We start from the raw sequence: 12,714 nt of genomic DNA on the forward strand, positions 1-12,714 counted from the left end.
AGTTTTGAATTGTAGTTTGATACGTTGTTTTAGAAATCCTAGTATCTTTAAGACCAGTTTTATGTGGTGAAACTGAGATACAGAGGTTAAATGAGTCACAGTCTTAAAATGGAACTGGAGTTTTCAGTTCCTCGCTTATTCCTTTAGAATACTTCTCTTTGCTTTCTGGTTTTTATTTTACAGAAAGATTTGACAAATCCTTGAGCAAGCTTGGTGTTAGATGAGACACAATGTGATTAAACAAAGCAAAAAAAAAGTTGATTTTGTTCTGTAAAATGCCCATTGTAGCTGTGTTATGAGAGTCAAATATAAGAGAAAACCATGAATGTAATCTCCTTTTACCTCAGAAATGAGCATAGGTGTTACGGTAATTCCCTAACTAGGCAAAACCTATGGAATCTATTTTCTTCAAGCAACGGTGGCTACTGAGTCTTTAGTCAGGCATTTTTTTCCTTTACATGTTGAAAAGGTATGGCAAACATTTATCTCCCCATCGAATCCCAGCTGCGTGCTTTCTTTTCACAAGTATCTTCAAACATTCTTTAATTAACACTTCTGGTACTCAATGTGATTATTTGAATTCTGCTACTACACAACCATTTGCAACATTAAAGTGACATGTACAGAAAATAACAACCTAGTTGTGGTATGTAAACCAAAAGTCTTGAATGCTACAAAATGTCTACAGTAGAGTCCTGAATAATTTTTTTAAAAAGGTTGTTGGGGACTTTCCGTGATGCATTTGTTTTTTGAGGTTTTTTTTAAACACTTCCAGTCATACTTGACAGGTTTGGTTCAAATATTTTGACTATACGTGTGTGCTGAATGGAAAGAGAACTGTTTGCTGTAGCTCTGTGTCTGGCTATTATGTGAATTGCATTACTGTTCCTCCAGACCAAAAGAACTCTTAAAACAGCAGTTCAGAGCTCATGCTTAGAAGAAATAGAGTTGTTCCTTGATCCTGGGGAGGCTTTTAGTTGTCTGTAGTGGCTTGGTGACAGTCATCTGTAGCATTCTCTTTTGTTCTCTCCTATCTTAGTTATTAAGAAACAGCAATAAGTAGTGTTTCTCTTGTAAGTATCACAGTCCGTTTCTCTTCTTCTAAGGGCAGAGTGCTTCCTTAGCCGTCAACAATATTCTGTGTATCTGTATTTGTTTATTGTGTGGGTGTTGCTGAGTAGCTCCTTGGTTATTTGAAATAGATGGGTAAACATTTAGACAGCAGCATTTTATGGATGTGCATGCAAATGCATCATACGTGATACAGCATCCTGCATGATGGCACCCATCGCAAATTGGATTTGGAAAGTGAAAGACAAAATACTTGTTGTAAAGACCTCCATTTGAGGTCTCAAAGTTGAGAGCTAGGAGTGGAAACAGGAAACTTAGAAATACAATGGACACTTTTCTGAAGAACATTTTAAGGATTGTATGTGCTGCATTTCATTTTTTTTTTTCTTCTGGTAATTTGTCTTTTACAGGGTGTTACACAAGGGGAATACACTCCTATGGAGGATAGTGAAGAAACTTCCCAGTCTATCCCCATAGATCTTGGACCTCTTCAGTCAGATCAACAAAACACTTCCTCATCTCAAGATGGTCAGTCCAAGAGAGATGATGTCATTGTAATTGATAGTGATGATGAAGATGATGATGATGAAGAAAATGAAGGCGAGCAGGAAGTATGTATATCATGGAGTTACTTTCTTTATGAACTACTTTATTTATGATTTGGTCTTTGTTCAGACGTAAAGCTTACCTGGAAGGACTAATTTAATGAAAAAATATTTTTTTTGATTGTATAAACAGTCTGTATTTATGTAGCCTGAACTTCTAGCATTCTAAAGATACTTACTAATTCAGCTTGATGTTAAATTTTTTTTAAAGTCATAAAATTCCCCAGTGCCTCTAGATTATCAATGACTATTTAACATAGAAGGGTGTCTTCTGTGAGGAGGGGTGGGGGCTGCCCCATGCTGGACACAGGCAGTTCCAGCTGGCTTTGCAGTGACTCCACTTCAGGACACAGCTGAGCCCATCAGCTGGTGAAAACATGTATAAGAAAAGACAAAACGCTGCATGGCAGAGTGAGTGTGTGGAGCGGGGGAGAAATACGTGAGAAACAATCCTGCAAACACCAAACTTAAAGAAGAATGAGGGGAAGGAGGTGCTTCAGGTATCAGAGCAGATATTCCTCATAGTCCATGGAGGAGACCATGACGGAGCAGGTATTTTCTTGCAGACTGTTGAGAGGAGGATTCCCTGAGGGAAACTGCAGGCCATGGAGGAATAGGCTCTGCTCCCAGGAACCATGGCCCATGGAGAGGAGCCAGTGCAGGAGCAGGTTTATCCTGATGGATGGTAGCCCTTCAGTGGGAAGGATTTACTGCTGGGAATAGTTCTTGAAGGACTGCAGTCTGTGGAGAGGACCCATGGTGGAGCAGGGGAAAAAGTGTGAGGAGGAAGGATTACAGCTGAGAGGAACTGTTACGGATTGACCACAACCCCCTGTTCTTTGTCCCCCTTGCCCTGCTTGGAGTGGGATGGGGGAAGAAGTGGAGTTGCGAATGAGGCAGTGAAGTTGACCCTGGGAAGAAGTTGTTGGCGGGGGGAAGGTCTTCCAGTTTTTGTCTTTGTTGCTCACCATCCAATTCAATTTAAAATAGACAACAAACTAAATGAATTTTCCCCAGGTTGAGTCTGTTTTGCCTGTAATGGTAATTAGTAAATGATCTGCCTGCCTTTATCTTGACCCTCAAGCTTTTCCATCTTAGTTTCTACCTTTGTTCTGTTGAAGAGGGAGTTGGGGAGTGGCTGGGTGGGTGTCTGGCAGCCAGCCAAGGTCAACCTACCACAGCAATTGAAAAATACATACCTGTACTCTGTGGATAATAAAAGGTGTACACCTTCAGAAAGAGATCCACAGACAGAGGTGGTCTGTGTACCACAAAGTGTACCACTGCAAGAATTGAAATTGTTCCACTACCCTTTCCACACTTCCTTAAGGCTTTTTTATGGTCTTTTCATAGGACTATGAGGATGAAGAAGAGGAAGACGAGGATGATGATGAAGACACGGGTATGGGAGATGAAGGTGATGACAGTAATGAAGGAACTGGTAGTGCTGATGGTAACGATGGATATGAAGCAGATGATGCTGAGGTGAGATTTGTACATTTTATTTATAGCCTGTTAGTTTTCCTGGAATAAATTGGTGGTGTAATGCATCTGCACAGATGTGAATGCTTGAAAGAGAAGATCTTAGTGTGAATTCATTCCAGAAAATTGAGGCTGCCAGTAGGTAATAGTAATTTCTGTTATAACTAGTGTTTTCACAAGAAAAATCAACTTTGAATGTTTTAAGAGGACTGAATGAAAATGCAAAGTACAGGAGCCAGCAAATACTGTAGTTGCAAAGCTAGTAAAGCAGTTTCTGCAAAAGCTGGATATCGCATTGTCTATTATTATTAAGTGGTGATGGCTAAGTTGTTTGTGTTTTTGTATGTACAGATACACAAAACTTCTGAAATTTCATGAAGTTGCATACATTTACCTGATTTTGTAGATATTAACAGGAATATATTAAGATTTTCATATATTTCACTTTGTTTACTTTCTGAATACCTTTTTACTGCTTTTATATTCTCTTTACAACCTGTAAGTTGTTTCATGCTAAGTCATATTACGGTTTTGTGCTTTTTTGAGGGTGCTGATGGTACAGATCCAGGAACAGAAACCGAGGAAAGCATGGGAGGAGGTGAAAGCAACCAGAGGGCAGCAGATTCTCAAAACAGTGGTATGGTTATTCCATGGTTTTTCAAAGCCTGTGTCTGTAAGAGGGGAAAATGTAAAAGCTGTTTTGCATGTGTTAAAATATGCACTTAAGAATATAAGGTGGAATACTAAAGACTGTTTTAACCGGAGTTGTAGATTCTTTTGAAATGTTCTTTTCTGGATTTATTCTACGTACCTTTGAAAACCCTGCAAGCTCTGGTTGCTGTTGAAATTGCTTTTGATCGCTCACTAAATTAATCTCTCTCTAAATCAGTACTTGAATAGTCAATAGTCTGTTCTGGTGCTCGTGTTGATGTAGCTGGCACCAGTCCTTTTTTAAGTGACTTTTGAATAACAGTACTGACCTGTCCCCCCTTTTGCAAGGGTAAAAAACTTCTGTGTTAATGTGGTAGCAGAATTTGAAGATTTGCCTTCATCTTTTCAGCTCAGTTTGGAGGTCATGGGTTTACCCCTCTATACTTCTTTACGTTTTAGGAGAAGGGAGTACAAGTGCTGCAGAGTCCACTTTTCCTCATGAAAGTTCAAGAGAACAGCAGCCATCGTCTGCCTCAGAGAGACAGGCCCCTCGGCCCCCACAGTCGCCACGCAGACCGCCACATCCACTGCCCCCACGACTAACTATTCATGCTCCTCCTCAGGAACTGGGTCCCCCAGTACAGGTATAAACCCTCTCCAGCAGTTCAGAACACTTTAAAAAAAAATATCACTGTATGATTTCTTCTAAATAAAACGTGACTATTCTGTCTATTGTAAAAATAGATTACATCATTTAGCATCCTAAAAATGGTACTTGAGCACACTGACTTAACATGTCTCATCCTGCAGATATGGCTGAGCAGGGAACATTAAAAGCGGTATGGCATTTATGATGGATTTTTATCTTGAAATTACTATACCAGTGCCGTTTCAGTCAGTGACTGTTGATATTTCCACTACAGAAGCTGTTCTTGAACAGGGTGTAACTGAGACGGATTGGTTTCTGTTGGTCTCTGCCCCAACGCAGATTGCGCAAAAGAATGTTGCCATTCACTTTCTAAGTTAAACCCTTCGCAGTCAATGCCTGACCCATGATTATGCTTTGATGTAGACCTATAGCTTTTGTAAATGAAAATGTCACAACATGAATTTTGCAAAAATACACTGAAATTATCCTTTACCATTGTGTTCTGTGATCAAGTTTTCTGTCCTCAATAGAAAGTTAAGTAAAATATTGATGTCACTTACCCAGAATTTAAACCTACATGATTCTCTTTCATTGTTAGACCAGGCAGCAGACATGAGATGTGGAGTAGCTGCTGCCATGGTCTGTCCTTTAAGAAGGTGTGATTCTGTACTGAGCAGTGTTGTACACTAATGGGTAATTGTTACAGTTACTCATTTAGCCGTTATCCATGGCTCTGATTGAACACTAGTATGTTGCTAGAATTCCAGGAAAGCATTCACACTACTTCTTTTTTCTTTATTATAAAGAGAATCCAGATGACTCGAAGACAGTCAGTGGGGCGTGGACTTCAGCTAACTCCTGGTATAGGTGGGATGGTAAGTATATGAATCATAAAATCATAGAATGGTTTGGGTTGGAAGGGACCTTTAAAGGTCATCTAGTTCCAGCCTCTGCATTGAGGAACCATTCGTAACTCTTGGGGTTTAGTTTGTTTTTTTAAAGAAGCCTAGCTACTGACTTCAGAGGTGGGATAATTTTTGTAGTCTTGCAGTAAATAAATTCCTCTCTTTAAATTTTGTATTAATGGAAGGCAAATACTAGAAAGCTGCCAGGAAGCCAAAGGTCTTCCAAAGAGGTTGAATTGTTTTTTTCTAAGGTGGTTGTAATTACTTGGTTTTAGAATCAGTCTTTTAAAGAGGATATGTTACTGGGGGAAAAAAAATGTTTCCAGCCTCATCCTGAAGGAATAAGGCTAATTTATGCTTTCTGTCTGTCTCCTTCCTCTAATTTTGAACACTTTATTCAACTTCAACTGTATTTAACAGAACACGTGCAAATTAGTGAGGTAGGAGAGAGAGACTGACTTGACTAAAACAGTATCTTTTCTGAGATCAAAGGCATCAGCTCAGATTTTTTGATTCTGCTTGGCTTACATGTACCTGTCATTCAGTTTTTGCTTGGAATTGGCCTCAGTACCTACTGCTTTTGCCTGGACAGTGACAGCACGTGGGAAGGTCCTTATGGGTACTTTGGAGTGAAAGGTTTGAAAGATACGGGAGGAAGCCAGGGAGGTGAAGAGAATGTCTTACAGAAGGTGAGGGAAGAGGGGGCTGAGGTTTCTGGGTTTTAGTCAATGCAAGAACAAAGGACACAGGTCTATAGGGAATACATGACTTGATTCACATTGTGAAAAATCCTGTTATATGGGTACCTTACAGCAGTCCGTATTAAGACAGATGATTCCTGTCTATTTATGAGTGACTCAGCTAAGATTCCCTTGTAGTTAACAGGGAGATATAGCACTTTGACGGTAGGATGATCTCATGGAATGGATGTCTAAAAACTCTTTGAAAGATGGATGTCCTGCAAGTGTATGAGGTTTATTTTAGTTTGCATTGTTTTGTTTTTTTTAATCTGTATAACTAGCTCAGATTTAGATGTCTGAAATTAGAGAAGAATTTTGTTAGAGTTAAATCTGTGTTTGTTTTGCTGAACTGTGTGGAAAAAGCAAACCAGCCTTTAACTTGATTTGGTAGCAACTGGAAATACATTGTAGGCTCTCATATCAGTCTCTCTTTTTCCAGCAGCAACACTTCTTTGATGATGAGGACAGAACAGTTCCAAGCACACCGACCCTTGTAGTTCCGCATCGTACAGATGGGTTTGCAGAAGCCATTCAGTAAGTAGATGTAAAGAAGAAAAAAGGCTTCTGTTTCTATTTTTCAGTGGAATAAAAATAAGTTTAAGTGAAATGAACTTGTGATTGGAGTAATGTGCTAAAACATGCTAAGTAGTACAGTAGATGACTGCATCTACAAATAAGTAATATTTTTTTTAATTGTGTATCATAAAACTTAGCAAATTAGGAGGCAGATAATCTCCAATGTATTATAACTTATTGACTTAAGAAGACATCAAACAAAAATATAGGTTGTTCTTCTCTGTTCCACCTCACCCCCACCCTCCCCACTATTATTACCAATAAAAGTAGGAAAAGTTACCTCTGGTTTTGGATTTTGGGTGGTTCTGAACACGTTCAACAATCCACTTAAAATTCTCAGAACTCATAGGATGAATGAGTGAAGAATATTCTGTTCAGAACTGTTTTACTGATTTTTGGATGCATTCCAAATAAGTTTGAGGAGTAATTGCTATTGAATTAGCAGTAGTGTAGCTGTTTTTTCTGGTCAATATTAATTCATTTTGTCTAATGCATAATTTGTTCTCTTGTTTTGGTCAGAAGGTAGTCTCCCCTTGCCCCACTCATTGGAAAAATCACAGGATTCCTTAAATCTTTATTTTGATAGTTCCCCCCAGGTAGCTGGAGTTCCTAGATTCAGATTTGGACCCCCTGAAGATATGCCACAAACTAGCTCAAGTCACTCTGATCTTGGTCAGCTTGCATCACAAGGAGGTAAACCATTTCTTTACTTTCTTTTCCATGGTTATTAGAGTGAAAAACAAATAATGCAGTCAATCAAATGGCAATTCTACTTCAGGTACTCGTTTGTGTGTGGAAACCTGCAACTCTTAAATAATTGTCAGCAGAGAGAGACTAACAGAAAGTGAAAAGGTGTCTCCTTCTGTCGTGGTTTAACCCGGGCAAGTAATTAAGTGCCCTGAAGCCACTCGCTCGCTCCCCCCTCACCCAGAGGAGTGGGGAGGAGGATTGGAAAGGAATGTGTAAGACTCAAGGGTTGAGATAGGAGCAATTTAATAGTTGAAATAAAATAAAAATGAAAGAACAATAATAGTAATAACAGTTATAATGAAAAGGAGGGAGAGGAATGAAATCCAAAGGGAAGAGGGGAAAGAAAACAAGTGATGCACCATACAGTTACTCACCACCTGCTGACTGATGCCCAGCCAGACCCAGAGCAACGATCAGCAGTCCCTGGCCAGTCCCCCCAGTTTGTATGCCAAGCATGATGTCCCGTGGTATGGAATACCTCTTTGTCCAGTTCAGGTCACTGACCTGGCTGTGTCCCCTGCCAGTTTTCTTGTGCTCCTCCAGCCTTCTTGATGACAGGGCCTGAAAAACTGAAGTCCTTGACTTAATATAAACGTTACCTAGAAGCAACTAAAAGCATCAGTGTGTTATCAACATTTTTCTCACACCAAAGCCAAAACACAGCACTGCACTAGCTACTAGGAAGAAAATTAACTTTATCGCAGCCACAACCAGGACACCTTTAAGCTGCTACTTTTCTACTTGTCATAATGGTTTAAAAAGTAGAAAACTGCTGTGGGTAGGAGCAGCAGGCTTGTGAACAAGAGAAGCTGAAATTTTACGTAGGATGAGTTGCCTGCTGCGCACCAGAAACTATATAAGGAGAGATGAAGTACTGAAGGAATGTTTTTTTAACTTGAGTTTTACTGTTTGTAGCTTTCCTGTAGTAGAACAGTAGGGGAACACAGCAAATGCAAAGAAATCTTTGGGATATATCCTTACCTGCAAAGAGATGGCCAGTCAATTCGTATTGTTTTTGTTGTCCTGAATCAGTCCCTTTCCCCTGCATCCCGGTCAGCATGGAATGGTATGCTGTTCTTGGAAGAAACTCGCTGCAAAATAATAGCATAAGAAAAGGGTGAAAGTGAAACAAGTAGTAATGTTTTCATCAAGGTTTTTTGCATGTCAATAAATCATAATTAGCCCTGACAGTAAGTCAAAATGACTTCAAGTAACAGATCTGCATATTTCAGTACAAATTGATGGATTTCATCAAGTGTGCAGAGGGAATATAGCAGTTAATCTGTTTTTTAGCTGGCTATATTAATTGTCACTAAAACTTTCTGTGTCGCAGGTTTAGGAATGTATGAAACCCCACTGTTCCTCGCTCATGAGGAAGAATCAGGTGGTCGTAGTGTTCCCACAACACCATTACAAGTAGCAGCACCAGGTAAGTGGCAGGAAATTCTTAGGCTGCAAACCCTATCAAGAAAAGAATTGGATTATTGTTATTGTAGTGCTTATTACTATGTCAGGGGCGTTCCAGTAGCCCTTTCCCCCACCTGCCTAAGATTTCCATAGATTTTTCTGTAGGAAATAAAAACGAACTTGATATTTATTAAACTACCTTTCCTGTACAGTGACAGTTTTTACTGAAAGTGCCTCAGCAGACGCTTCAGAGCATGCTTCTCAGTCCGTTCCAATGGTTACGACATCTACTGGCAGTCTGTCCACCACTACAGAGGCTGGAGCGGGTGATGATGGAGATGAAGTTTTTGCAGAGGCGGAATCTGAAGGGTAAACTATGACTTGTTTGGTTCACTAAGACTTGATGTCATGTTAGTTTTAATGATTTGTTTTCATCCAAGTGTGTCTGTGATTCATTTTCAATTTAACCTGTTCTGGTAGGAAGGACAGCTCAAACAGGATGTAATAATTTTGTGAAGTAGTACATTCTGACCTTCTCGTCTAAAACCGAAGGTTTTCTTCCTGATTTTCTCCTTCTGATTTAACATAGCTAATACAAAAGTCACAAGAAAAAAAAAATCCTTATTTTTTTAAGAATGCAGAGGGCTCTGCAGTAGTCAAATACTGATAGTAAACACCCCAGTTTTGAAGGACTGGGGTTTGTAGAATAAAGGCTAAAGTATTCCTGTTTGCTAATAGAGAAAATCACTCCTTGTTACAAAGCAAGCATATATCACGAAGTGATTCAGTTAAGGCAGTGAAGTACAAAAGATGTAGCATGAGGGAGGGGAGGAGTAAGCAGTTTTTAAGAATCTGATAGAAAAATGATGTTGTCTTACACTTTGCAAATGCAGTTTTTACAATAATTGCTGCATTTTGTATTATAATCAAATACATTACAAATCTAAAAGGGTATGAGTTATAATTTTATGTTACATTTTATTTTTGTTGGTTGCATAATAATAAAAGATGTGTCATTCAAAATTTACCGAAACTTTTATCTACTGACTGCAGGAGGTAGGAGGTTTGGTCATAAGAAAATGTTACTGCTGCAAGTTAAATGTGCCACACAGTTTTCTTGATGCAGCACCAGCTTGGACTGCAATAATCTGTCTCCAAGTAGATGGAGCATAGAATGGGTATTCTAATGTTAAGGTCTCAAATTTGTTTCTTACAAAACCATCTAATCTTTGGAGAATTGGAAGTATGTCCACAGAGGAACTAAATGGTTCACAGAGCTATCCATAGTTTGGAATGGGCCTTGAGCTTGCCAGGAGAGCATGTCAGTCTGTTGCTAGTGTAGGCAACAGATAGTTCCCACAATTTATGAGTTTTACTGTCTTCTAATAGCTTTTATTTACTAATCAAGCTAAATAAAATATATACCAAAAAGTGAGCTGCATTTAAACTAAATTGAATATTTACATTTTTTCCAGCTCTATAATGCTGTTTCATTATGTCTTTTGAAGACAGAGTTCAAAATACTTAGTTATTGTACCAATGAGTGATCTTTAGGCTTAAGCAGTCAGTGGCGGTCCCTTGACTTCATTCTTCCCCTGCCTAAACATCCACAGTGCCATCACATAAGGTTTTTTAGTTACTGCCATTAAATAGCTTCTGTGTCTTTCTCTGATATGTTGGATATGCCTCTGGAGTTGGGCGGAATGTCAAGGAAATTACTTTGTCGTTTTTCTAAAAGCCAAATAAATCTCTCATGACTGGGGCTGCAGGGACAGGACAAAACAGGATAAAACCTGTAAAAATTTCTGGGGTAAGACACTTGCATAGGAATCTTTGTGCTCCAAGATAATGCTTTTTTTTTTCTTGAGCTTTTTGAAATGGAGAATACACTTAAATGTTTTTCCTCCCACTCCTCCTCTTCCAGAATTACTTCAGAGGCAGGCCTAGAGATTGATAGCCAGCAAGAAGAAGAATCTGTTCAAGCATCTGATGAGTCAGATCTTCCTTCAACTAGTCAAGATCCTCCTTCTAGTTCATCTGCAGGTACAGGTTGATTGCTGGAAACAGTTGTTTCATACCGTTTCATTAAGTGTGGGAACTTTTTAGACCAGTATCATGCACTGCTGCTAGCCAGGATACGCAAAATGAGATAGAATTCTTAGAGCAAGAACATGTTTTGATGCATATGATCTTAATGGCAAGCAATTTTTACTTAGACTGCAGTAGCTAGAGTAGGCCATAGTAAGAATAATGCTTCAGGGAGCAAAAGTTACTGATACTTTGGTGATTCTATCCACTGGGGGTTTTGGTGTCAGATTTAAATTTTTTTCATTCAGTTAAATTGCCAAAGAACAGTAAGTAAACCACTGTCGCTACCAATTTACCACCTAGCGTAGGTAATGAAAGAAGTCCCAAATTTACTACTTTTGAGGCTTTTATTCATATCAGAGATGTCAATGCAATAAGGATGCACTTTCATAATTTTGAAGTAAATTTGAGAGCATAATGCGTATCAAATCATGTAAACATTAGTAGTGAGAAACTGTACTAAACACAGACGTTCTTTTCCTCCATTTCTATTTCTTTACAGACACAAGCAGTAATCAGCCTAAGCCATTTCGACGTGTCAGACTTCAGCCACCAACATTAAGAACTGGTGTTCGTGGTCGTCAGTTCAACAGACAGAGAGGTAAGTGTTTGTGGTTGCTCAAATTCAGGCTTTTTCAAACAAGTTTTTAGTACTTTCTTACTGTGGAGACCATCTATGAAACACCACTTACATGCCTGTGTTTGCTCTAAGTCCTTGACTAACACAGCATTCCGGTCCTAGCTTTCAGTGTTGCCCTAAGAGCTCTGTAGTTTCATTTCAGTGTGTTAGTCTGAGTATTTTTTAAGATAGGCAAACTTCTTATGTGTGGCACTTGGTTCTGAGCAGTGGAGAGAAAGTAAATGGCAGTAGATCTTAAACTCGCAAAGTTTTAAAAGATTTTAAAAAATAATGTTAGGAGATAAGTTTAGAAGTCTTTTAACAATACATATCAGTTTCCCATTTGGTACATTTAAGGTTTCTAGTTATTATTACACTGATTAAAAAAAAATAAATGAACAAAGTTGTTTATGGAAGTATTACAGATTTTTGTAATGCAATATGGAGTTAAACCATGACAACAAATTGTTTGCAACTTCTCTATTAAGAAAAATCCTTAGATGCATTTGTGTTCAGTTTGGCATCATTTCAGCACTGTAGAAGACTTGACACTAGCATTGAAATACAGGTATCTGGTATTTTAAAGGAAAAAAAAGGTGAGGAGTTGGACCTAGGATAGGATAGTTTTTTTTCTTTCTAGTCTCTCACCATTTCTTTAGTAACAGAAGTGAGGGACTGAGTTCAAATATGGGAAGAAGGCTATACCTGTTCTTTGGCCCAGAGCCCGAGATAGGATCACAAGTAAACACCACCTATTTGAATGACCCATCTATATCACCAGGCTCCAGGGGAGGCAGGGGGAGCTGGAATTTTCAGAAAGGAAGTGTTCCCCTGCAGTAGCAATTCCTTACAGGACGATGATGAATCACATGTACAAATGGTTGATTAAAAGCGAGAAAAGGATTTCTGTTAATGCATTTGTTTTCTTTCCCAACACAGGTGTAACTCATGCAATGGGAGGCAGAGGCGGCCTGAACAGAGGAAATATTAGTTAAATGATCTGTAAAGTAATTACAGCTGTGTATACAAAAGTGCCAGTTTGCCTGTGCTTGCTTTAGTGTAATGAAGCCAGAGCTTAAAGCAGCATTTTATACTTAGACTTGTGTGCACACATTTCAATGTCTTTATTAATAAAATTAGAAAAAATGTCAACATTCAAATGGCATCTTTT

The 12,714-nt window shown here is 38.8% G+C and overlaps 1 protein-coding gene across 3 annotated transcripts in view; it reads left to right on the forward strand.

Annotated features, from left to right (window-relative positions):
* The window catches only part of TPR (translocated promoter region, nuclear basket protein), a 42,562-nt gene extending 29,867 nt beyond the window's left edge, over window positions 1–12,695 (forward strand). The window contains exons 40-51 of one of the 3 annotated variants that reach the window (XM_040610284.1): window positions 1,482–1,682; window positions 3,030–3,161; window positions 3,705–3,795; window positions 4,269–4,453; window positions 5,265–5,333; window positions 6,528–6,637; window positions 7,266–7,372; window positions 8,763–8,858; window positions 9,049–9,205; window positions 10,761–10,879; window positions 11,427–11,525; window positions 12,483–12,695. In XM_040610284.1, coding sequence (XP_040466218.1) covers window positions 1,482–1,682; window positions 3,030–3,161; window positions 3,705–3,795; window positions 4,269–4,453; window positions 5,265–5,333; window positions 6,528–6,637; window positions 7,266–7,372; window positions 8,763–8,858; window positions 9,049–9,205; window positions 10,761–10,879; window positions 11,427–11,525; window positions 12,483–12,538 — 1,422 coding nt within the window. In that variant the 3' untranslated portion in view covers window positions 12,539–12,695. The remainder of the gene's footprint in view (window positions 1–1,481; window positions 1,683–3,029; window positions 3,162–3,704; window positions 3,796–4,268; window positions 4,454–5,264; window positions 5,334–6,527; window positions 6,638–7,265; window positions 7,373–8,762; window positions 8,859–9,048; window positions 9,206–10,760; window positions 10,880–11,426; window positions 11,526–12,482) is intronic. The other 2 variants (XM_040610286.1, XM_040610285.1) reach the window with 2 other exon arrangements.
* The last annotated feature ends 19 nt before the right edge of the window (window positions 12,696–12,714 follow it).

Source organism: Falco naumanni, chromosome 11 (assembly GCF_017639655.2).
Source record: "Falco naumanni isolate bFalNau1 chromosome 11, bFalNau1.pat, whole genome shotgun sequence".
Classification (NCBI taxonomy): domain Eukaryota; kingdom Metazoa; phylum Chordata; class Aves; order Falconiformes; family Falconidae; genus Falco; species Falco naumanni.